The sequence below is a fragment of the Eulemur rufifrons genome, chromosome 2 (genome assembly GCF_041146395.1).
Source record: "Eulemur rufifrons isolate Redbay chromosome 2, OSU_ERuf_1, whole genome shotgun sequence".
NCBI classification, from domain to species: Eukaryota; Metazoa; Chordata; class Mammalia; order Primates; family Lemuridae; genus Eulemur; species Eulemur rufifrons.
This window is the reverse complement of record NC_090984.1, coordinates 3,892,891-3,916,667: the sequence shown is the minus strand read 5'-3', so window position 1 is coordinate 3,916,667 and position 23,777 is coordinate 3,892,891. Positions and strand designations below refer to the sequence as shown.

Genomic DNA, 23,777 nt, shown 5'->3' with positions numbered 1-23,777 from the left:
TTCCCTGGCAGGGAAGAGGAGGTCCAACTGAAGTTGAGGTGAAGGTCAGTAAACACCTTACATGGGATTAGAACTGCCATAATTTAGTGCCCACTGTGTGGAGTGCCTGACGCCCATCTGTTCATTGAATCCCACTCACCCAACCCCACCCAGGAAGTCAGTGCCTCTTACTATCTCAGTTTATTTATTTAGTGGAGAGAGGGTCTTGCTATGTTGCCCAGGCTGGTCTTGAACTCCCAGTCTCAAGTGATCCTCCCATCTCGGCCTCCCAAAGTGCTGGGATTAGGGGCGTGAGCCACTGCCTGGCCCATTACTATTCCAATGTTATCTTTCAACTTGGTTTAGGGTCATCTTTGTTGTGAAGATGACTTTTCTTTTGAAACCACTAAATCTGTCTTTCCCTTTTGTATCTGGCTGAAAGATTTTGCTGCCCCAAAGCAGTGCATTTGCTCCTCTAAATTTTATTCTTTTTTTTCTTTTTAATGAAAGTGATGTGAACCTATCCTCTAAATTTTATTCCGATGCTCATATATTTAGGTGGTTTGTGTGCATGGTGGGACGAAGGGGTTGTTCCTTCAGTTCTGAATCTGCTGCCCTTTCCCCACTGGTTTGAGAGCCCAGCATTAGTTTAGACCAGGAGTTCTTAGGAGGGGCAATTGTGTCCGTTGGCAACTCGGGAGACTCTTTTGATTGCCACAGCGGAGGGTAGGGTGGGGTTGCCAGCGGCACCCAGTGGGTGAGTCAGGGATGCTGCTCCAATACTCCGCAAGGCACAGGACACGCCCCACCGCGAAGAATAACCCAGCCCCAGGTGTTGCTAAGGCCAAGGTTGGGAATCCCTCTGTTAGACAAATTCCATCCCTTTTGGATCTGTTGGGTTGTCTGGATTCTTTGCCAATGACCTGTTCGTATATTCCAGGGGCGATGGCTTGCAGTCGCCAATCTTCTGATAAAGAGAACTATTGCTTTCTCAGAAGATTGGCAGATGGGAGGCCTCCTTGTTTTACACGAAGAAACGGAAGTTCAGAGACTTTTCTTATGCTCAGTTACAAGGTAGAGCCCAGACCCACTCCAGAGGCGAGGCCTCTAATCACAACAACTACCATTCCCCAAAGCAGCCCAGAGCGCGGGCAGGGGAGGAATCCCAGGCAGGTGGAATCCCCGCCCAGGCCACAGCCCGCCCCCTGCGGGACTTGGTTGGCTGAGCCACGAAGATGGGCAGGCCAGGAAGCCAATGAGGTGGTGGATCTCTCTAACTCCTTAAGCCCACTGGGCCCTTTGAAGAAGAAACTTTTAGAAACTTAAATGACCCGCCCCCCACAAAAGTGGACTGCTGTCATTACAGCAGCAACATCTCACCAGAACGGCGGCTTGGCCTTTACTGAAGCTCTTTGAACACATGAATAGCCTGAAGTCGCATAGTATCGCTGGGAAGTCTGGTTATTAATCTTTTTTTTTTTTTTTTAAGAGACAGGTTCTTGCTATGTTGTCCAGGCTGGTCTCCAACTCCTGGCCTCAAGCGATCCTCCCGCCTCGGCCTCCAAAAGTGCCAGGATGACAGGCGTGAGCCACCATGCCTGGCCTGTTAATCCCATTTTATAGTGGAAGAAACAGGTTCAGAGAAGCAACAGCAGCGACCCCAAGGAGGGCTGGCCTCTCACATCTACCCCCGCACGACCTCCCTGTCTGCACATCACCACATAAGCAGTCCCTGGAGATGCCTGCCCACTTCCCCTTCCATGGGGATTTTTCCACCCGGGCCTCAGCGGTGGTCTCTGAGCCACACCCTTTACCCACATGACCTCATTTAATCCCTACAATGACTCCCAGAGGATTGGACCTCTCCGTGCCCCACTGTACAGCTGAGGACACTGAGGCTCAGACAGATAAATTACTGGTCGGAGGTCCCACAGCTGGGAAGCAGGGAACCTGGCTCTCGAGCTGGACAGATACTCTGAGTGTAGCTAAGGAAGCCCCCAGTCCATCCCATAATGTGGTGCCTGTGTCTGGGAGATTAGAGTGGACTCCATGCACATAGACAGCACTGAACGGCCAAGGCATCTTCTGATTCCCCACCTGCCTTCCTCCCTGTAACAAAGGCCTCCCTCGGCCTGAGGGGCGTCTGCGCAGGCGCTCCCCACACACACGCACGCACACATACACACATGTGCCCGCGCCTTCTGAAAGCAGAGAGGGAGCTCTCAGCAGGGGCAGCTGGGACATTCGTGCACCCTGATCTCTCCCCAGGCTGGATGGCCGATTCCCCAGCACTCAGCCGCGGGCCTGGATGTCCTGAGGTCGCAGCTCTCGCTCTCCTTCAGCCAGGAAGACAAGGAGGGCACGGTGCAGCAGGTGTACCCCCAAGCGCCGGCGCCGAGCGGGTGGCCAGTTGGCCACCACTCCATAGCAGTGCCCTTGTTTCTGGTTGGTCAGCATCTGGATCCCTGGAGAGATCGGGGGTGGGATCACATGGGCAGCCTTGGGGACACGTGCCCCCAGCAGAAGTATGTAACAGTGAACCCACTGTGTATTGCCCTCAAGCAGGGATAAACCAATGAAGCAAAATATGTGCATGTACAGGTACAGAGTTGGTGCTCAATACTTGCTCACTGAATAAATGTACAGCCTTGAGAGGGAAGGGGTGAGGGAACCAGATCAAATGCCCCTCATGTGACCCCCCTAACCCACATGCCAGGTACCCACCTAGTGCATCCACAAGACACGCCTCTCGCGTATAAGCCTCCACGGCAACCACATGCTGAAAGCAGTGCAGGGAGATGACCCCGCGACCACTGGCCCAGATATCTAAGATCTGGCGTACCTTGGGGCAGGCCTGGGGGAACCAGGACAGAGTCAGGGGTCGGCCCCAGAATCCCCTCTTTTCTGTACGCATCCATGTCCTGACTGCCCCTGCAGGGCCCTGATCCTTGTCCTCATACCTGTTTTCCTGGCCGCCCGTGATGGCCAAGGGCCTCCCAAAGGTGGACATATGGCCGGGCCCGTGTCCCCTTGCCCACATAGAAGATGGCATGGACAAAAGTCTGAAGACACTCAGCTGGGGTCAGTGAGAAGGCTCGGGCTGGCAGGTCCTGAGTTTCCCTGGATGAAGGGGGTGGTTCAGAGAGGGACAAGTGACAAGAGTGGCCCCAGGGACAGTTCCCAAAGTCACAGAACAACATGAACCCATGTCCAGTGACCCCCACTTTATAGGGCTAGAGAGGAGTGGCTGTTCCCTAGACAACCAGCAGCTTAAATTGCGTCCAACCACCTTTTGTAAAGCTGATAATCAGAGAGGGCCAGTCCTTTTCCTAAGAACACACAGCAAATAAGACTCAATCTCCAAATTTTCTAGCTCCCACTTCTAGGTCTTTCTTGCCCCGTGTACCTGGGGTCCAGCAGCAGATATGTGAAACTGGACTTCATGACTCCCTCCCGCCACTTCCTGGTGGGATCTGGCCGCTCAAACTGCTGGGCAAGCGCATCTTCATCTGCCTGGACGTGAGGGATCCGGCCTGTCCGCAGGGCCTCGGCCAGTTCTGGGCTGTGGCCTGAGAAGTCTGGGCCTGGGAAGAGAAACTGAGTCAAGGGAGAGGGAGGAAGAGGTGATTCCCAGGGATGAGAGGGGAAGGGGGACTGAGAGCTGGGGTCTCTGGGGACTCCTGGAGGCTCCCTGGACCCTGGACGCCCAGGAGAGACTAACCAGGAGCCGACTGTGCTTCTTCCAGCCGTTGGAGGTGGTACCGCTGGGTGAAGGGCGTGACGGGGCCAGGACTCTTGCCAAGCACTCTAGGTCCCTGCAGCAGCTCCAAGTCGGACATAGCAGGGACTGGCAGGTGCCAACAAGAGGGGACAGGATCCCTGTCACCTGTGGAGCTCGCCTCATCGTCTGTCAGCCAGAGGGCAGCCATGTCACTATCAAGAGAGGTCTGGTCATCTGTCTGGATGTGGAAGTCAGAGGGTCCAGAGGGCGGTGTCCGTGGGGGACTAGGAACTGGGCCCCCATGCGGGAGAGATGTGGGTGAGGAAGAGGGGAAGCTGGCAGCACCTGGTGAGGTCAGAGTCAGGGCCTGCAGCTGGGCATTCAGTTCTGCCTCGCTGCACGCAATCTCGGCTACATGTGCTAGCTGTGTGGCACCCAGGGACCTTGGTACCCTCTGGGTGGGACGGACACCAAGCAGGAGTCCCTGCCTGGTTGGGGGCAATGACCCAGCCCAGGGGGAAGTGTCTGAGGCTAGGTCGTCTGCTCCAGAGACCTCAACAGCGGTGACAAAGGACTCATCTGAGCTGCAGTCCCAGCGTCCTAGTGGGGATGCTGAGCTCCTATCCTTGTCTGCAACCCCAAGGGCAGCAGGAAGTCTGGGGGACCCCGGGCCAGCCTCCAGGCCCATGTGGCTGCCATAACCTCTGCCCAGCTGGGTCTGCAGTGCTGCCAAGTCCAGCGTCCCATCAGGTGGTCCAGAGAGGCCTCGACCTGCAGATGAGCATGGGGGGCAGACAGGAGAGACGGGAATCGCATCAGACAGAAAGAGGACGTTGGAGCCACAAGGAGAAGGGAGTGTCGGAGGCAGAGAGGGCCAGCCAGAGACAGTAGCCATGAGACAGAACCAACCAGAGATGCCAGAGACCGGTCCAGAAGTGAAGCCCCCCGCGGCCACGCAGGCCCTACTCACTGCCAGGCTCGGGCACGGGCTCAGGCTCTTGGGTCTCTGCCCCGGTCCGGGTCCCCGGGTCCAGTTCCCGAAGGACGCGCGTGCAGTGCAAGTGCCCCTGCTGCACGGCCAGGTCCAGCGGCCGGAGTCCGTCCTGCGGAAGCGCGGTCAGCAGGGGGAGCCCGAGGCCTCGCCCGCCCCGCTTCCCTCCCTCCCTCCTTGCCTCCAGGCCCGCCCGGTCTTTGCAGCGCGGCCCGCAACCTGGTCGCGCAGCGTCGGGTCCGCTCCTTGGCTCAGCAGCAGCTCCAGGCCACGGCGACAGCCCCAGGCGGCTGCCACGTGCAGCGGCGTCAGCGCCTCTGCAGATCTGGGGCAGACGCGCAGAAGGGGTCACTTCCACGTCCGCCTCCGAGCAGGGACCCCGAGCCTCGGCCCTTCCCCCCATCTCCGCCCTCCAGCCTGGGACACGGCCCTCGGACCTAGATCCTGTGCCCTCGGGCCGGGACCCGAACCTCTGACTCTAACCCTGGAGATTTCACCCCCACTTCAAGATCCGAATCCTTGATTCCCACTTTGGTCCGGTGCAACCCCATACCGCACCCTGGGTCTGGGACCCTAGCGCCTCCCTAGAGCCCTGGCCCCCGTCCTCGGACCCTCCCAGGCTCCTTTCCCAAGCCCCACCCTCGGTCCTGAGGCCCCGCCACCAGACCACAGGGTGCCCTCTCCGGGACTACCGGACCTCGGCTTCGGGAGACCTCGCCCTGGGCCCAGGCCCCGCCTTACCGAGTGTTGGGGTCCCCGCCTCCGCGCAGCAGGGCTTGGAGGCAGCACAGGCCGCGCGGGTACCGGGCTCTGGCCGCCAAGTGTATGGCCGCCGCGCCGTCCACGAGCACCAGGTTGGGGTCTGCGCCGCGGCGCAGCAGCTCCGCCACGGCCCTGCGAACCGAGGGTCTGAGTGGACCCGGACCACAGCCCCTCCGCCCCGGCCCGCCCTGGGCCCCGCCCTCACCGCGGCTCCTCCTCCCGCAGCGCCGCCCGCAGCCGCAGTGCCAGGCCAGCCGCCGCGCCCATGTCCAGGCGGTGCCAGATCCCCACGGTCCGGCCGGCTGATTTCCAATTTCCCGCGGCGACCTTGTGCGCACGCGCCGCCCCGCCCCTCGGCATGGGTGGCTGCTCCCCGGCGTAGCGCACGGTCCCCAGCCAGGATGACCCGCGCCGCATCGGCTTCCACGTCGGGGATCCGGAGCTTCAGTGTCCGGCCTGGTCTGCGACAGAGTAGCACTCAGGCACAGCCTGGGGACACTGATAAGTGCCCGGGCGGGGAGAGGCCGCCGGGTGTGCCACTATCTCATCTCAAAACCTGGGAAACGCGAACGCACCCTGCTGTTGACCGTGGATCTATGATTAGGGGACCCAGGGGGGCCCACAGGGCATTAAGTCCCCTGAACCCTCTGCCGAGGAGGTGTCCTGCAGAGCTGGGAGTCCATTACGTCAAACGGCCGGACCTCTGAGGGTCTCACTGTCCCCATCTGCAAAATGGGAGAGTAACCCTAATGAGGCAGGTGTGAGGGTTGCACAGGCGTTTCCGCACAAGGGCCTGGCACACAGTAGGTTCCCAGAAAATGCTCACAGGGAGGAAAAGCAGTTGCTCAATAAAGCTATTTTTGTGTTACACGGAACTGAGAAAATCTAGCTGGTAAGCTTTTTTTCACAATCGCTCATTACCCAGGAAGATGGTAGAACTGGGGCCCTCTGGTATCTGTTTCCCGTCCTCTGGGGGCACCCACTGTGCTTCCTGATGGAACTGTGGTTGGTACTACAGCGTCTGCCCACTGGCAATGTCCTAGCACCTGGATACAGCAGAGCCTGAAGCTGCAACTTTGGCTTTTCATCCACAAGAGAAGCCGCTCACCTTTGCTCTGTGGCTGTCACGTGGAACCAAAATGATCCCAATTAACACAAAGTGATTGCTGTGGGCGTGGGTTAGCAATATTCAGATTTTTATTTTGATGACAAAAAACACACACAAAAAAACAACAAAAATTACAACTGACAAACCAGGAGTCGCTGTGGGCTGGGAAACGGGGGTGGGTGTCTAGACTTGCTTCCTAGAATCTTGGGTTTCCTCCCAGGGCCCCCCAGGTGCCCTGGGTGCCTCCTGGAACCCCCAGGGGTTCCACAGAGCCCAATTTGAGAACCAGTACTCTAGGCCAATGGTTTCACCTTATAAGGAGGTTGAGATGTACAGGGATGGTTCAGACAGTGGCCTCAACTTCAGTGGCTTCATCATCCTCCTCTAGCAGGCTGTAGGAGGCATGGCTCTGGCAGGGCCGCTGCAGTGGGTGAGCCAACAGTTTCGCCATGCAGTTGTGCAACTCCAGGGCTGGCCCGGCCAGTGCCACCTCATACTTGTAGCTGGTACCCTTGGTATCCAGGCTGCCCATGAAGGCAAACATGTCCTGGGGTGGGCAGTGAGGAGCTGTTCAGGTGAAGGTTACCCCCCAGCTGGCCCTCCCTGCCCCTGGAGGGCTTCTCAGAGGAGGGGACATCTGGGATGGCTTCTGAAGGGTGAAGAGGAGTTTGCCAAACAGAAAACATTCATGCATTCAGCACACATTCCCTACCATCCCCCCAGTGTTAGGGACCCCAAGAGGTCTCAGTCCTGACACGCTAGGAGCCCCCCATGAGGAGAGACATAGTTGAATGCAGACACACACCTGGCCCCATGCTGATCTTTTCTGAGGAGCAGGGGCTTCTCAGGGCCAGGGATGCTTGATTTGGGCATTGAGGTATGAGCAGGAGCTGGTCTCAACTCCCCCTGTTCACAGTTGGGTAAACTGAGGCTCAGAGAAGTAAATGGCTAACAACTCCAGGTCGCACAGCTAGTCTGCGGCTGGGATGTGAGGGGCCAGTGGAGCCTGAGGAGGCCGGGAGGGAAGGGTGCTCCAGGCAGGGGGCAGCGAGGGCAAGGACAGGAAGAAAGAGAAGCAGAGGATGTTGGGGATGAGGTGGGCAGCACCCAACTTGCTCCCTGGGCCACTGTCCCAACGGCTCCCACCTCATTAGTCACCACTAGCTCACACAGACGTGGGAAATGGTTGTTGAATGAATGAACGACCACGACCCAGATGGGCCAGGGCTCCAGGGCTACCGAACAGAGATAGAGACCCACAAGCCCAGGGCAGGCTGAGCCTGCAACCTCCCATCTACAACCACCTGCCGCCCACCCCGGCCACGTCCCTCACCTTCCAACTCATCTCCTCCTCCTTCTCATCAGCGCCATTGTGGATGTAAACAATGTCAAAGAAAAAATACGGGCACTGGAACATTTTCTGCAAGGGAAGAAAAGGACACCAGCCTTTGGCGCTTAGGTCCCCCCACATCCCATGACGATTCCCCAGGTTCTGCCTTGGAGTCTGAGAACTGCCTCTGGGCACAGCTGCTCCTGTGGGTGGGAAGTCCTTCCTGACATCTAACCACCATCGCCATGGCTGCAGGCATCCCTCCCTCTCCCGGCTTCACGCACCTTCATGGGCTCCGTCAAGGAGAACTGGGGCTGGCAGGGCGGGCGGCTGTAGACAAGGATGGTGCGCACCACATAGGGCGGCGGGATCGTCTGCACGTTCTCCGTGACTGGCAGCTCCGTCTTCTGCTGGCTGCACAGCGGGAGAGCGGGGAGGTCAGAGCATACGCTGGGGGTCTGCCCCTGCTGCCACCCTTGGAGAGGGCCCCACCTGACACCTCTGGAATTCACGACTGCCTCTGAGCCTTCTCACGGGCACTGCCTCGCCCCTCTGACTGGCTCTTCTGCACCCACAGGGAGGCGTCACCGACTCTGAGTCTGGAGCCTGCTCTGACCACCCTCAGTGCCCTGAGCTGGACCTACCAAGCAGCACATTCCTCCCCACCAGGCTGGGAGCTCCAGACCTTCCGTGCTAAGTTACCGCCCACCTGCCCACTCAGCCACAGTCATCTCACGGGCACGGGCCACCAGGCAGACAGAGGACTAATGTCTTTAAGATGTAAAAATCCAATCCAATGGACAAGGAAAAAGCCAATATCCCAGCTGGGTGCGGTGGCTCACACCTGTAATCCCAGCACTTTGGGAGGCCGAGGCAGGAGGATCACCTGAGCCCAGGAGTTTGAGACCAGCCTAAGCAAGAGCAAGACCCCATCTCTACCAAAAATAGAAAAATTAGCCGGGCGTGGTGGCGCATGCCTGTAGTCCCAGCTACTCCGGAGGCTGAGGCAGGAGGATCGCTTGAGCCCAGGAGTTGGAGGCTGCAGTGAGCTCTGATGATACAAAAAAAAAAACCCAAAAAATAATATTCCATAAAAACAGGCAAAGGCCACAAATAGACAAACCACTGAAAGAATGTCAAATGGATTAAAAAGTGAACAAAAAGAGCTCAAACAAAAGCACAGCAAGTGGACACGTGGCCTCTTCCCACCAATAAGATGGGTGGAACTTTCTACAGTGTGATCAACCCTGGTGTCAGGAGAGGTGAACGGGGTTAACTTACTGGGAAAGTGCAGCTTTTACATTTTGAAGTGGAGAATCATATTTCATGACACATGGAAATGGTATAAAATTCAAATTTCGGTGTGCACTATACAGGCTTATTGGCGCACAGCCATGCCCGCTGGACAGCTGAGGTGTTGCTGCAACAGAGACCCCAGAGACATCAAACTATTCACTATCTGGCCCTTCACAGAAACTGTTTACTGACCCTGCGTTAAAGTGATGAGGGCGGAGGCCCACGGGACGGTCACTGGACTAACGTGGGGGCAAGATTCTGGGAAGGATGCCTTTTGCAGAAAATGCTCCCAAACAGACAAATAAACAATTGTTCTAGGGACAGGCTAGGATCGAGGGTGCTTTAAGGCTCCCTAGATTTTTTCTTTTTCTTTTCTTTTTGAGGTCTTGCTCTGTCACCCTTTTTGAGGTCTTGCACTGCACTGCTGGAGTGCAGTGGCGTCATCACAGCTCACTGCAACCTCAAACTCCTGGGCTCAAGCGATCCTCCTGCCTCAGCCTCCCGAGTAGCTGGGACTACAGGTGTGAGCCACATGCCCGGCTCATTTTCCTATTTTCTTGTAGAGATAAGGTCTTGCTCTTGCTCAGGCTGGTCTTGAACTCCTGGCCTCAAGCAATCCTTCAGCCTCGGCCTCCCAGAGTGCTGGGATTACAGGTGTGAGCCACCGCACCTGGCCAGGGCTCCCTAGATTATTTCTGAGCTGTTTGGGGCTTTTACCCAGAAGTGATCCTTCTCTTGAAAGGTGAACAACAATTTCCCCACTGGTGACTTACATGAGGCTGAAGAGACCTTCCAGATCTGTTGGGGACGCTAAGGAGAAGACCGGTGGCAGAGCATGGGTGGAGGGACAGGCGGCAGGACCCCAATGTCGGGAGAGCCCAGGCACCTCAGCAGGTGCTGTGTGACCCTGGCCAAGTCACTTGCCCTCTCTGAGCCTCAGCATGGATCACAAAACAGGGTTAGCATTGGATGATAAGTCAAAGTTCCCTTTTCCTTCAGAGCTGGGGCCACTCTCCACCCAATGAAAGGGCCACAATATCCCTGTTCCTCTCTCCCTAATACTCACCACTGTTTGCTTTTTTTTTAACTCACAGAAATCACATCCCATTAATATTTAAGTTTGGAGCCACACATGAGCCTTTAATGTTCAAATTAGCACAAAACATGGTATGCCCAAGCTCAAAGGGCTGTAGCAGCAATTGTGACTCCAGTCACACGTTACCATTTATCGAGCACTGACTGTAGAGCTGGCCTGGTGTGAGTGCTCCCCATGTGGGTGCATGCTGAACACCCTGAGTCCAAATCAGCTGCTGTTCCTTCTATAGTATTACCATACCTTCACAGCAGCTCTACAGGGTGGGCAGTCTTATGCTTCCCATTGTACAGACAGGGGAACTGAGGCTCAGAGAGATGACTTGTCTATTACGGCAGAGCTGCGATCCAAACCTGAGCCCGCCCTCTGCGTGGCTCAGGCTTCCCGGGCCAAGCCCCCCCCTGGGGAGCCCCTGCCAGGAAGGATACTAAAGGTGGAACAGGATGCCGTCTCCAGATCGTAGAGGCAGCTGCAGAGCTCACGGGGGTCGGAGGTCAGGCCGGAGAGCTGCAAAGAAGCACAGGCCTCAGCAGGGTGCTCCCTGGTCCCCAGGGGACCCCAGGGGACCCAACGCCTGCCCCAGCCTCACCCAGGCCGTGTCATCGTTCACCACCACCAGTGCAAACTCATGGCTCTTGTCGATCTTGTGTTTTGTCCGCACAAACATCTCAATCATCTTCTGCGAGACATTGAGGGCATTGGTTTTAGAGCTGGGAGGGCAGAGAGTGGAGGAGAGTCAAGGTCCCCTCACCCACCCACCCCTGAGAACCCTCTAGCGGCCCCACGATAAGGCCCTGGAGGCTCTGATCACACAGCAGGGGGCTGGCGGAGCCTGCACGCAAACCCAGCACCGCTGACCTCTGAGCTCTTGTCCTCTCCAAATGGGTCCCTCTGGAGGCCCTGCTGGAACTTCCCTCAGCCATGGGCGGTCATGGGTACCAGTGAAGGGAAGGAGGTCTCATCCTCAGCATCTCCCGGGAGCCCCTCAAGCCCCATCCAGGCCCTGCTGCCTGACCCCACAGAGACCCAAAGGGCAAGAGGCTCTCTTGGGAGGGAGCACATGACTCCGAGCAAGGGCTTTGGGGTCAGCCAGGCCTAGGTCTGAATCCCAGCTCTGCCCAACTGCTGTGAGACCGTGGGCGAGTCACTTTGCTTCTCAGAGTCTCCAAGCCATTGCTGTGAACAGAGCCCCGAGGGGCCACAGCCTAGCATTACCAGTTGTCCTCGCTACTCTCTGATACTGCCAGACCAAGCTGGTCTGAGTCTCAGAGTGAAGGCCCCATATGTTTTGGGCTGGCCTCTCCCAAAATGCTCCCAAATGTCCCTCTTACCCATTGAATGACTCCAGCTTTGACAGTGACATTTCCTCTGACAGGTCCAGGCAGATGATCTGAAAGGAAGGTGGAGGGTGGAGAGGGTGCTTCGACTTTAACGCCAGCCCCCACACCACTCACTGAAAAGGCAGTGTGGTGAGCGCCGATTCCCAGCCAAGCCATCCTCTTTGGAAGCTAAAGGCTCAGGGGAAAGAACACTGGACTGGGAGTCCAGGTTGATGAACAAATAAATAAAGTAGAGAACATCTGACACAGAAACATAAAAATGAGGACATAGTGGTTTGAACTGTGGCTCCCAAAAGACATGTCCACCCAGGGCGTCAGAACGTGACCTTATTCGGAATCAGGGTCTTTACAGATGTAATTAAGGTAACGGTGTTCAGATAAAACGATTCAATGATAAGCGTCTCTCTAGGAGACAGAAGAGGAGGAGACACAGAGATGAGGGCCACGTGAGGAAGAAGGCAGAGATAGGAGTGACGCAGCCACAAGTCAAGGAATGCCTGGAGCCACCAGAAGCTGGGAGGAAGGATCCTCCCCTGTAACCTCGAGAGGGGGCACAGTCCTGCTGACACCTGGATTTCAGACTTCTGGCCTCCAGAATGGTGAGCATAAATTTCTGTTGTTGTAAGCCACCAAGTCTGTAGTAACCTGTGGCAGCCGTAGAGAGCTACTACAAAGGCAATGTATGCAGAGTGACTCACCAAAAGCAAGAGTGTTTACCTCAAGGTTCCCTAGTACCCCAAAGCCCCAGGCCAAACCCCCTACTTACCACCTTCTCTGGACAGTTGACCCTTGGTGTCCGAACCTGGACCTCAGGTGTTGGTGGGGGCACCTGCCAGGCCTTGGGGCCGGCTCCCGGAGCACTGGGGGCCCCGTCGTCAGCACTGGCTGCCTCGCCCTCACCCTCACTGCGGCTGCCCACGCTGGCCTGAGCCCCCAGCGCCCGGTCCTCAGCCCCTTCAGGGTTGGAGCGTGTGCGGGGCCGAGGCTCTGCCGACTGCTCCTCTTCCTCCTCCTCCTCCTCAGTGGGGCTGCCGGGCTCTGCCACTTCCATGGCTCCTATCTGGCTGGATGGAGCAGGAACAGGGGAAGCCAGGATCCTCCCTTTAGGGGTTTTTAAAACATTTGGTTACTAAGAAAGAAGACGGGTCATGAGCTGCTTACTGACTATAAGAGTCACTCCCCTTAGGGACTCTGTTTCCCAAGCTGTAGAATGGGTGCCTTTTATACCTATCAGCCCAGCACCCATTCTGACATGAGATAACAGTCTCCTCCCAGTCTCCCATTTTTTTCTGCAGGGCTAACCCCACTCCTTCCCCCATCACTTGGCCAACGAGCACATCCCAACACTCTGGCCACTGCGAATGGCTCAGAGACGGGCACATGACTGAAAACTGGCCAGTCAGTGGGAGATCTGGGACTTCCAATAGTGCCATCAGGGAAGAGACTCCCATGTAGAGGTTGAGAGCTGCCAGGAGCCCCTTTGCCTCCAAGAGGGGAAAGAGAGTCGAGTGCCTGAAGTGATGCCCACCCAGAAAACGGCAGATGGATTTCTGACCCCCTGGACCTAGCTATGCTTGGATCCAATCTATAAGCCAGTAACTTCCTTTCTGAACTTCCCAGATGCAGCTGGGTTTTCTGTTACCCGAAACCGGAAATGTCTTGGTGAATAAAGGAATAAGCTCTGGGATTCTCCCCAGTGGGCCCTGGGCAGCCTAGCGGGTGTCTGCACAAGGGAGGCGCACGGATCTGAGTGTCATAGGTCCCCCTGGAGAGAAACGGGGCGCCAATGGAACAGTTTGCCTATCTGGGCAATGGGCGTGGTCTTCCCAAGATGGTCTCTGGGCGCCTTGCGGCCCCCACCACCTCTAAGAAAAACAACAAAGCTTTAGCTGCAGCAAGAAAAATGGAGGCTAGACTGCAGGAGAAACCAGAAATGAAGGCGGAAGCTTCGGGGAAGGCGAGAGGGTAGGCCTCTGAGGGAAAAAAAAACTGGGTCTCTAGGGACGAGCCCGCACCCTTTTGCGCTTCAACCACCCAAGTTCTCCTCACCGTGGCCTGAGCCTCCCTCCAAACCAGCCGCCGACTCTCTAGGAAGCCGCCATTTTTCAGCCGGAAGTTAGGCGGCGTGGCCCCAACGCCTCCTGGGAACTGTAGTTCAGCGGGCGTCTGGTCGAGCAGAGGGAGAAGCTGGACGAGGCTGGAGAGGACTTGGAAGCTGATAGGCTGCGACTGGGGGGGCGGGGTCCCAAATGCGATAGGCTGCACTGGAGGGAAGTGTAAAATATAATTGGCTAAAACAAGATTAGTGAGGGTTTTCTTTTTTTTTTTTTTTATGTTTGCAGCCGGATCAGACTACAGTGGCCAGTGTTTCTACCGTGATAGGCTGAAACGAGGCAGAGGGGAGGGGCTTGCAATGTAATAGGCTCAGAGGGATGGAGACGGGCTAGCTTGCGATGTGATAAACTGAGTGAGCCCGAGTTGGGCGGGATTTAGGGGAAAAGACGGAGCTGATTGGTGACTGGTCGAGTTGGCCTGGTCAGTGTGGGGCGGGTTTTCCCGGATGGGTGGGCGTGGCCTGGGCCTCCAAGGCCCCGCCCCGTTACTTGCCCGCCCTTTATTTTACATATATTTGCATCAAGCGAAAATACTAATCCAGATCTATTTCAAACTTGCCTGCTTTCTTCATGTCCACTTCCCACCTTAGCCCCAGAACCGTTTAAAAGCCATTCAGAGCCTAAGTTTGTTTGTAAAAGGCTCAGTTCAGCTTGCACATCAGCCAGGCTCTGATTCAGTTATAGCCAGGAGGGGCTGTGTAAGCTGAGCCTTGAAGGATAAAGAATTTTCCAGAAAAACAAGGGGGGAAAGGCATTCTAGGCAGAAGGAACCGCCTGGGCAATGTACTGGAGGCTTGGGAGAGCCCTGGAGTGGCCGTGAAGCCTCTAACAGGTCAATATAGCTGGGGCAGAAGCTAAAAGTGGGGAGTTCAAGTCAGAGAACTGCAACTTCTCTCCCCACCACCTTTCTTCCCTGGAAGAAACAGAGGCAGGAAGAATCAGATTCCAGGCTCTGCACAATTTTAACCAAGTGCAGAAGGACGGAAAAGGTGTTTTGGGCAGAGGTTACAAAAGCCCAGGAGTGTAAGAGAGTTGTAAACCTGCTATCCACAGAGGAGGTCATCGTGGCTAGAGCATAGAGCGTACATGGGACCAGGTGGGCAGCAAGAGACTTGAGTGCCAGGATGAAGGGCAAAGAGGAGCCAGGGAAGGTGTGTGAGCAGGGGAGGGAAAGTGCGAGATCCCTGTCTCCAGGACTTGGGTGGGCAAGGGAGTCAAGGGGGCAGAGAGCCCAAGGAGGGAGCTGAGTTAGCATCAAACTGGGAGGGCAGAGACCTGGGCTATGACTGTGGATGGAGACCCATTAGAGGTGGGTGCAGGAAAAATGGGGAGGATGTGGGGTACCGTCCAGACTCTGGAGAATGTAGCATTTATCGAGGAGAAACAGGAGCTGGCAGAGAGGGGACGGCCAGAGAGGTAGTAAAGAACAAGTGCGTGTTGCGATCCAGTTCCCTGATGGTGCCGAGCTTTGTGCAAATTACTTTTTAAAATTCCCATGACATTGTGAGGGAACTGCTGTCATTACCCCCATTTTAGAGCTGGGGAAACTGAGGTTCAGAGAGCGAGATCACTCGCTCAAGGTTACCAAACCCAGATCTGTCTGTGACTGAGGCGAATGAGAACTGTGACCCCATAGTGAATGAAGGCACAGGCAGAGAAGAGAAGCTCACAGGGGACCCAGACGAAAAGTATCAGCCCGGGGGAACATTCTGGCTCTTGAGAAATAAAATCCAAGTGTTGGAGGTGGAGAAGCCATGGGCTTGGATTAGAAGGAGCTGCCACCTTGGGAGTTAAACACATGACCCTCTCTGGGGCTGGAGGAAGCTGCTGGCCTCAAGGAGGAAACGGTACAATAACAAGTCACATGACCAGGGGAGGGGGTTTCCTGTTTCCCGGCCCCTCCCAGGCCAGCCTTGGCCAGCCCAAGCCTGAGCGGGCAGTGGCCAGAGTGACCCCAAGAGTGTCCAAGGACTCAGGCCTCTGCCCAAGGTGTCCCCACAGGAACAGAGAGGTAGAGGGGTCTGAAGGGGCTGAACCCCAGGATTGGGGGCTTCTGATTTAGGAGGACCCTGGGAAGGAGAGGTGACTCTTGAGGTCCCGATAGCAGAGGGAGTGGAGCACGGAAGTAGTGAAAGTAAAGGAGGCAGGGGAGAAGGGGGAGGTCAGGGCAACCTTGAGGTAGTGAGCTGCCTGGGAAGGGAGGCATTCAAATGTGCCTAATCAACACTCATAACTCAAGATCCCCTCCAGGAGAGAATTCAATGCCCCATTTCAAGGAAGAGGAAATTGAAGCCATCATTTGCCCAGGACGACAAAGGCAAGAGCTGAGAGCAGGCTGTGTTTTTAGGGGGCGAGAATGGAGCATTTAGAGGGCACTGGTTTCTGGACAGCAACGAGTGCCCGGGCCACACGGCCCCGAAGCCGGCGAGGGAGGCATGCTACGCCAGTAAGTGTCCCCCTTTCCCCGCCACACCCAGCTCCATGGGACCCCAACGTCTGGCCCTGCCTGGCTCAGAGCTGGGCCCTGGGGGTCATTTGCAGGGTGAACTGGATCCCGTGGCCGAGAGTTCAGAGGAGGCCGAGGCAGCCAGTGGAATCTCCAAGCCCAGCCCTGTACTGTCTCCAGACAGCCTCAGAGCAGAGCTGTTGGGGCCCATGGCAGGAGTCAGTAACCAGGGTCTAGGGAGCAGGTAAGACCTGCTTGGTCCTAGCCCAGGCACATCTTTGCCATCCATGGACCTGCCAATGCCCCTCCCCTGCTCACACACCTGCCATGGCTCCCCATTGCCCTCAGCCCAACTTTCAGCCCTGCAGAATGCATCCCTGACCTTGACACACAGCTCCTGTATGCCAGTCACCCAGAACCTTCTGTCTCTCACCTCCTGGTCTTTGCCTGCGCTGTGCCTTCTGCCTAGATGCCCTTCCTCACCTCGCACATGGCAGCTCGTTCTTCACACTGCCTCCCCAGCCCAGGCCTCCCTGCTGGACCACTGTCCAGGCTCCTCCCTGTCGCACCCCGGACACCAGCCCCAGAACACGCAGCTCTTGCCAACTCCCTGCCCTGCTCACACCTCCCAAGGACCCCGATGTTTATGCCCCCAGAATTCCCTGCCCAGCACTGGGTGGCTCAAGTTCCTAAGTTGGTGTTCACAGGACTGACAAGGAGGCTGATGGGGACGCTGGCAGAAGAACGGCCTCAGCCCCTGAGGGACCCCATGAGCCTGCAGTGGAAGCCCACCAGGCCCCAGAGGCAGCCCTGCAGGATAGAGAGACTGTCCCCTCCGGGACTGGGACCCCTGATGTGTTTCAGAGCCTCCAACATGCTCTGAGCTCCCTGGAGGCGGCTGCTGCTGCCTGGCGCCACAGACCCCCAAGCTGTCCTGGGCTGATGGAGGCAGAGGGGAGAAGCGAGGGGGTCCCAGGGCCCTTCAGGAAGCAGGAGGGGGCAGGGGGCTGCCAGCAGGAGGCAGCTTGCCTGGCAGAGAGGAATGCCTGGCTCCGGCTGGCCCTGGGCAGCCGTGAGAATGAGCTGGTCCACACGCAGGCTTCCCTGCAGGCCATCCTGGCTGACAAGGAGACGCTGCAGAGAGAGGTGAGTGGAGCAGTCCTGAGCCCCAGGGCTCCCTGTCTGAAAGAGCAGGCAGGCCTGGCACAGGCAACATTCATTCATTTGTTCATTCAGAAAACCTTTATGGAGCATTGACTGCTGGGTCCACTGACCAAACTAGACAAATGTCCCTGCAATCCTAGTTAAGGTGATCAGAGAAGCCCACCAAGGAGGTGACACTTGAATAGAGACCAGAAGGAAGTGAGGGAGGAGCCATTCAAGGATCTGGGGGAAAGAGCATTCCAGGCAGAGGGAACGGCATATGCAAAGGAGCATGACTGGCATGTTCAAGGAGCAGTGAGGGGCTGGGCATGGTGGGCTCGAACTCCTGAGCTCAAGTGATCCTCCCACCTCGGTCTCCCAGAGTGCCAGGATTACAGGCGTGAGCCACCGCACCTGGCCCAGGAGAGAGACATTTGAGAGTCCTCAGCATGTCGGTGGTATTTAAAGCCGTGTGGCTGAATGGCATCATGGGAGGGAAGCCCTCCTCTTGGGCTGGTAGAGAGACTCAGGGCGACAGGGCAGCCACAGGAGTGGGATTCATTTCCCTCCAGAGCAGGGCCCATTTCCCTGCTGGCAAAGGTAAATCTTCAGCAGTCGATAGACATGCCCAAGGTGATATGGTGGGGGATTTGGCAGGGTGTGTATCTGGGGTTCCTGCCTTCTGGCCAGGGCTATTGCCACTTCCCCGGGAACAGGCCATGGGGAGGGCTGGGGGGTGGTTGGAGCCTCTAGGCCTGACATCCCCCCTCATCCTCATTCTCCCCAGGTTCAGGAGCTGCAGGATTCCCTGCTGAGGCTGGAACCCTTCCCACCTCCGTCCCACAGCCAAGTGGGTGGCTCGGGCAGTGGTTCCAGCAGCTCTGGGGCAGATGGGGAGCCCTGGGGGACTCAGGTGAGTGTGAGAAGCTCAAACCCATGGTCCTGATGTCCTTAGTATTCAGGGGAATGAGAATTGAATCCTGGTCATGGGACCCAATAGCTTCTGGGGTTGGAAAAGGGCTAAACCGAAAATCCTGAACTCTTGGCCACAATCTGGATGAATCACATCACCTCTTCCCAACAGGATTCCTTGTCTCTGGCTCACCCCCTCCTCCGGCGCCTCCAGAGCAATTCTAGCACCCAGATTCTTGGATCTCCCCCCACCCAACCCCTCACTCCTGAGATGCACATCATGGAAACCCAGATGGAGCAGCTCCAGGGGTAAGAGCCTCAAATGCTGAGCTCATAAGGGCACGGGCACACCCCACCCCCACCCCGAATTATAAACCTAGGAGGCTGGAGCTGGATCAGGAGTGAGAAGAAGAGCGGAAATCAGGCCCTGACTGCCCTGAGAGGCCTCTCAATTTCCCTCTTCCCCACCTTCGGAGGCAGGAGCATTGAGAAGCTCAAATGCTTTAACCGTCTGCTGTCAGCTGTGCTCCAGGAGTACAAGGGCCGCTGTGAGGGTCTCAGCATGCAGCTCAGCCAGCACGAGGCTGAGGCCACAGCACTCCGTCTGGCCTTGCAGTACAGGTCAGTCCACCCTGCCAATGATGACACTGGCTGGAGAGGCAATGGGCTCTCCTAGGGTGGCCCCAATCCACAGAGGCAGACAGAGCCCTTGCCGGAGAGCACTTTCCCCCACAGAAGTTAATTAAAGGCAATTCTAATCCAGGAGTGCTGAGGGAGTCTGCATGCTTCCACAGGTGAGGGCAGCGGGAAGAAGCGAGGGGTTTAGGAACAAGTGGGGACTGGCACCTACACAGCAAGATGGAGCTGGGTGTCCTAAAGCACTCAGAACCAGTGTCCCACAGTGAGCACTGTGAGGAGGCGTACGGGGCCCTGCTTGCTCTGCGGAAGGCCGACTCGGGAGCAGGGGACCTGCAGGCAGCTGAAAAGGAAGCATTGAGGCTGCTGGCACAAGAAGAAGCTGCCATGGATGGAGGGACACTGCAGGGTCCACAGCCAAGGTACCCCTGGGAACCCTGGAAACTACACTGGTCAGTGAGGTCCTGATTGGGTAATGTGGCTCCCAGAGCTGGCCACGTATTGGGGTTGGCATGGCTGTGCCTAGCAAGGTTGCTATAGAACTCCCTGTGGTTGGTTGACGTGAGGCCCAACTGGAGTTGGCCTGTTGCTACTTAAGAAGGTTGGCATGGTGGCTGACAGCATTTGGGCTTGGCATGGGAATCCCCAGGGTTGGCATGAAAATGGATGATGGTGCCCACTGGCATCCTGGTGCTTAATGGGGTTGGCCTGATGGTTGATGGTACCCACTGGGGTTGGCCTGATGCTTCCAGACAGGGTTGTCAATCTGGGTGATGGTGTCCATTGGGTTGGTGTGATGGTGTCCACCATGTTGGCATGAGCAATGGTGCCTATTGGGCTGGCTGGCATGATGGTTTTCACCATGTTGGCATGAGCAATGATGCCCATGGGTTGGTGTGATGGCATCTAACACGTTGTCTTGATGGAAGATGGTGTCCATTGGGGTTTACATTATGGTGCCCACCATGTTGGTGTGACAGGGCCCACCACAGATGGCATAGGATCCATCATCATCAGTGAGATAGAAGATGATGGAGCCTACCAAGGTTGGCATGAAGTTAACCCAACCATGCCCACCACTGTTGGCACAGTCCCCTCCTGTTTTCTGCAGTCCGGAAGGCAGCAGTGTGGATAAGCCCACACCACAGGAAGTGGCTATCCAGCTCCAAGACTACATCCGGCGTCTCCAGGAGCACCGTGCTCTGGTGAAGATTCCCTCAGAGCCTGGACCTACCTCGGTACCCATGCCCACTGTGCCCCGTGCAGAAGCCATAGTGCAAGCCATTCTGGGGACCCAGCCTGGCCCAGCCTTGCCCCGGCGGGAAAAGATGCAGATCCAGCAGGACCTGGTGGACACAAGGGTACAAATGAGCTCTGGCTACTGTGTCAGTCTTTCCTGGTGGGGAAAACCCTTTGATGAGGCTGAGAGGGATGTGGTTGGGGGACCAACGAGCAAATGAGAGTTCTGCTGGGCTAGGGGCGGTCTTCTTGGAGGAAGAGGAATTGGAGCTGGGGTTTTGAGGAGTAAATAGGAGTTTGTCCTTTGGGATTCAGTTTCTCATTCAACTTTGAATCTGGCTTTCCAAAATCCTCGTCCTATGGGAAGAGATAGGGACAAGGAACGTAATCTGGGGTTTGTAATCTGGCATGAAAGACCTGAGGATCTGGAGTTGGAGAAACTCCAGAAGCTTCCACTGAGCTGCTGCTTGACCTTGTCTAGGATACTTGCCCTCTCAGAAATACCACTTCTACAGCTGTAGCTTTTAAGGGAGGAAGGTCATGATGAAGCTGAGAGTTTTTGCCTAACCTGTCCTCAGTGGGTAGGGGCCTCAGTTTCCCCAGAAGTTGACCCTAGAGGCACAAATTCTCTGCCCCGTCCTTGGTCCCTCAGGAGACCCTGGCGGACCTGATGCTGCGGCTGCAACTGGTACGGCGGGAGAAGCGGGGCCTGGAACTGCGCGAGGCTGCCCTCCGAGCCCAGGGCCCGGCACATGTGCTCCTGCTGGAGCAGCTGCGGTGGGAGCGGGCCCAGCTCCAGGCTGGCGGGGCGAGCAGCAGTGGCAGAGACAGCAGCGGAGGTGGGAGCAGTGGGGAAGAGGAGGAGTGGTCCCAGGTGAGCAGTGCTGTCTGGACCTGGTAGGCATAGCAGCATACCACTGGCTATGTGGCCCTGGCCAATCACAGCCCTCTCTGAGCCTCAGTTTCCATTTCTGCACAAAGAAGCAAGTTGCATAGTTATGCTTCATGTCAAAGCTCCCACCTGCACTTTGCGGTTTCTTTCTTTGAGGGTATTGAGCCCACGGGGTTTAGCATCTTCCACTCAAACTTGAACCTCTTCCTTCCCACCCCCAGGCTTGTCCATACTCCGTCTTCTTTGTCCCCTGCTGCCCCAAACGAGGCTGATCTCCTAGATTTTGGCACCAGCCTCCTCTCTCAGTCCTTTCTCTTTTTCCCATTTCTGTCTGATCATGCGTGTTCTCTGCTTAAAGCCTTCAGTGGCTTCTAGAACACCCAAAGTTCAGGCTTCTGAGTGCACTTCAAGTCATTTCTCCCACCTCCAGGGCTTTGTACATGCTGCACCCTGCCAGGAACACTGGTCTCCTCCCTCTGCATGTAAGAAAGTCCCCAGCCCCCTGCAGGTCTGAGCTTAAACATCACTTCCTCAAGGAAGCCCTCCTGGACTGCCTTCAGATGAGGTCCCCTGTTGTTATTCACTTGTCAGGGAGCAATTCTATCCTTATTGGGGTATCTCACCACACTGAGGGCTCTGGAAGGGCAGCTTCCACGTCCAGCCTGGGCTGAGCACACACAGGCTCAGACTAATGTCACTTCCTTCTCTTCTGCTGCCCTTAGGGGCCTCCTGTTGTCCCTGGTGGCACTGGTGGCATTGATGGAGGCCAGGTGGGCAGAGTGTGGGATCCAGAGAAATTAGCTCAGGAACTGGCAGCCTCGCTCACCAGGTGTGTGCCTGGGTCCTGGGCGGGGGGCGGGGGCCTACGTGAGAGCCCATGGGGATGTTGTGTGTGGCAGAGACCAAGGTGTACACCTGCGTACAGGTGTGTTCCCATGGAAACGCTGTGGGCAGGTGGGTGGGAGGAGGGGAGGGAGATAGGATTGGCTGTGGCTGTGAAGCCCCCCTCTCCCTACCCCTGCATCAGGGCTGTGGACCTGTGCGAGCAGCTCCAGTCTCTGCGAGAGAAACTGGAACAGGTGGCTCAGAAGGGGCGAACCAGACGGGCTCAGAGTGCTGAGCTGAACAGCGATTTATGCAAAGCTCACAGGTGGGCCCCCCATCTTGCACCTCCCGCACTGCGATCTCAGATGCATTCCTGGGGCTCTCCGGGCCTCAGCTTCCCTCTTGTGAGATACGCGACAAGTTCAATCCATCTCACACCTCCCCTGATGCCTGATGTATGCCCAGCCCTTACTGAGTGATGCTGGGAGCCCAGGAAGACTCAAGCCCCAAGAGCTCCCAGCCTGGGAATGGGAGCACACAGCCCCTGCCTTTTCTGGCTTAGCCGTCCCCCTCACCTCCAGCGCCCTGGTCCTGGCCTTCCGAGGAGCCCACCGGAAGCAGGAAGAGCAACGTCGGAAGTTGGAGCAGCAGATGGCACTCATGGAGACCCGGCACGCCAAGGAGCTGGCAGTGCTAGAAGCCACTGCAGGGGCCCTAGGGAAGCCCAGGCCACACGGCCTGCCTCCCCGACTGGGGGAGACCTTTCTGTAGGTCCTGCACCCAGCTGTGCCTGGATGTGCCAGACAGTTGTGGCAGGCCATGTCATAAACTGTCCTGGAGTGACATTATGTCATGTGGCATGACTTTGTGCATTGGGGTGCGTTCGGCATGATGGGGGCTGGTGCACGTGGGTGTCCAGGGCCTGATGGGGGGTGTCCAGGCATTTGAGAAAGACTCAGTGTCTTTGGTCTGGCACCGTGTGTGGTGTGAACTTCTTGATAATGTCCAGTGGGTACAGGCCAAAAGCAACTTGGGCTGCAAGGCCAGGTCCCTGGGACTGGGGCAATCTGAAGATCACTGAGGTTGCACAGCCAGAACTGAAGTTCCAACTGTCCTCTGCCTCCTAAGCCCAGGGAGGGGTCCCCAGGGGTGCAGGACACATCCTTCCCTGCCCATCCCTGGCAGATGCCCTGGAAGAGGAAGATATCCATATCCCAGAGCGAGACAGTGAGGCTGAGAGATTCAAGTTCAGCATGTGGTCGAGAGCTTGCTTCTAAAGGACAGATAAGGTTTCTGGGTAGGGGACAGGCAGAGCAAAGGTAAAAGCCTGGAACTCGCTGGCATTGTACTTGGAGAGGAACTTGGTGGACATGCCAGTGGTGGGCAAGGAGGTTTGGACCACTGTGTCCCGCTTGAGAAGTTCGGGCTTTCTCTTGGGGGAACAGAGCTATGGGAAGTGTTAGTACCAGGTTAATAGCAGGCAGCTGATTAGCATGTTATTTGCATAGCCCCCCCCACCCCAACAGCAGGCTGGCTGGGTCAGGAGAGGGGGCTTGGGCTGGGATTAGTGGCCAGCTGTCCCCTCGTGGGCGATAGCTGAAACACAAGACGGGGATTAGAAAGGTTTTGGTCCCCAGCTTGGGGGGTGGGGCGGGCGCTCCAGGCCACACCTGTGCAGGTGTGTGCAGGGGCACTGCCTTTCCCAGGGGAGGGACAGGCTGGCCTGAACCCTCAGGTCCTCTTGACCCGAGAGGCAGAACATGAAGTTGGGGGACACAGTCCCCCCAAGTGAGTGCTCTTGCCCTGGTGACCTTTGGACCCCAGTTCTGTCTTTGGACCCGGCTGGCTTTTGGCTTTGAAGAAAGCAGGGAAACTGAGGCAGGCCAGCCTGTCCCTGGGTGGAGGGCAGAGAAGCTGAATTTCCTCCCTCTTGTCCCCCTTCCCCAAGAG

The 23,777-nt window shown here is 56.8% G+C and overlaps 3 protein-coding genes across 7 annotated transcripts; 1 reads left to right on the top strand and 2 right to left on the bottom strand.

The window, feature by feature from the left end:
• Positions 1–516: 516 nt before the first annotated feature.
• On the bottom strand, positions 517–5,754 carry ANKLE1 (ankyrin repeat and LEM domain containing 1). Its single transcript, XM_069493569.1, has 9 exons — positions 5,659–5,754; positions 5,433–5,585; positions 4,911–5,016; positions 4,671–4,803; positions 3,701–4,471; positions 3,386–3,563; positions 2,940–3,099; positions 2,704–2,833; positions 517–2,444 (listed from the first exon to the last, which is right to left on the bottom strand). The coding sequence occupies exons 1-9, from the start codon at positions 5,718–5,720 to the stop codon at positions 2,272–2,274; spliced, it is 1,866 nt and encodes a 621-aa protein (XP_069349670.1). The 5' UTR covers positions 5,721–5,754; the 3' UTR covers positions 517–2,271.
• A 384-nt stretch (positions 5,755–6,138) lies between these two features.
• On the bottom strand, positions 6,139–13,742 carry BABAM1 (BRISC and BRCA1 A complex member 1). 5 transcript variants are annotated; one of them, XM_069493542.1, is made up of 10 exons: positions 13,670–13,742; positions 12,387–12,749; positions 11,612–11,670; positions 10,870–10,990; positions 10,709–10,787; positions 9,961–9,985; positions 8,176–8,305; positions 7,895–7,981; positions 6,873–7,108; positions 6,139–6,178 (listed from the first exon to the last, which is right to left on the bottom strand). In XM_069493542.1, the coding sequence occupies exons 2-9, from the start codon at positions 12,669–12,671 to the stop codon at positions 6,905–6,907; spliced, it is 990 nt and encodes a 329-aa protein (XP_069349643.1). In that variant the 5' UTR covers positions 12,672–12,749; positions 13,670–13,742; the 3' UTR covers positions 6,139–6,178; positions 6,873–6,904. The 5 variants fall into 5 exon arrangements, with proteins under 5 accessions (XP_069349643.1, XP_069349625.1, XP_069349634.1 ...); XM_069493524.1 differs by lacking the exon at positions 6,139–6,178 and having other exon boundaries at positions 6,635–7,108; XM_069493533.1 differs by lacking the exon at positions 6,139–6,178 and having other exon boundaries at positions 6,635–7,108; positions 12,387–12,721.
• A 1,957-nt stretch (positions 13,743–15,699) lies between these two features.
• On the top strand, positions 15,700–22,651 carry USHBP1 (USH1 protein network component harmonin binding protein 1). Its single transcript, XM_069493514.1, has 13 exons — positions 15,700–15,745; positions 16,082–16,180; positions 16,276–16,424; positions 16,888–17,326; positions 18,111–18,236; positions 18,408–18,544; positions 18,716–18,856; positions 19,138–19,293; positions 19,983–20,232; positions 20,763–20,984; positions 21,725–21,831; positions 22,030–22,152; positions 22,409–22,651. The coding sequence occupies exons 2-13, from the start codon at positions 16,091–16,093 to the stop codon at positions 22,596–22,598; spliced, it is 2,130 nt and encodes a 709-aa protein (XP_069349615.1). The 5' UTR covers positions 15,700–15,745; positions 16,082–16,090; the 3' UTR covers positions 22,599–22,651.
• The last annotated feature ends 1,126 nt before the right edge of the window (positions 22,652–23,777 follow it).

What these genes read in the sequence shown, in the direction of transcription:
- ANKLE1 (XM_069493569.1), bottom strand. Translation starts at nt 5,720, where the DNA reads ATGGGCGCGGCGGCTGGCCTGGCACTGCGGCTGCGGGCGGCGCTGCGG. An exon ending in CTGCGGGAGGAGGAGCCGCG is followed by an intron (nt 5,586 to 5,658) that starts GTGAGGGCGGGG and finishes CTCGGTTCGCAG; the next exon opens with GGCCGTGGCGGAGCTGCTGC. An exon ending in ACCCGACGCTGCGCGACCAG is followed by an intron (nt 4,804 to 4,910) that starts GTTGCGGGCCGC and finishes GCGCTTCCGCAG; the next exon opens with GACGGACTCCGGCCGCTGGA.
- BABAM1 (XM_069493542.1), bottom strand. Translation starts at nt 12,671, where the DNA reads ATGGAAGTGGCAGAGCCCGGCAGCCCCACTGAGGAGGAGGAGGAGGAA. An exon ending in GAAGGTCTCTTCAGCCTCAT is followed by an intron (nt 8,306 to 9,960) that starts GTAAGTCACCAG and finishes CCCGCTGTGCAG; the next exon opens with CCAGCAGAAGACGGAGCTGC. An exon ending in CCTTGACGGAGCCCATGAAG is followed by an intron (nt 7,982 to 8,175) that starts GTGCGTGAAGCC and finishes CTTCCCTTGCAG; the next exon opens with AAAATGTTCCAGTGCCCGTA.
- USHBP1 (XM_069493514.1), top strand. Translation starts at nt 16,091, where the DNA reads ATGGAGCATTTAGAGGGCACTGGTTTCTGGACAGCAACGAGTGCCCGG. An exon ending in CAGATGGAGCAGCTCCAGGG is followed by an intron (nt 18,545 to 18,715) that starts GTAAGAGCCTCA and finishes CTTCGGAGGCAG; the next exon opens with GAGCATTGAGAAGCTCAAAT. An exon ending in CTGCAGGGTCCACAGCCAAG is followed by an intron (nt 19,294 to 19,982) that starts GTACCCCTGGGA and finishes TGTTTTCTGCAG; the next exon opens with TCCGGAAGGCAGCAGTGTGG.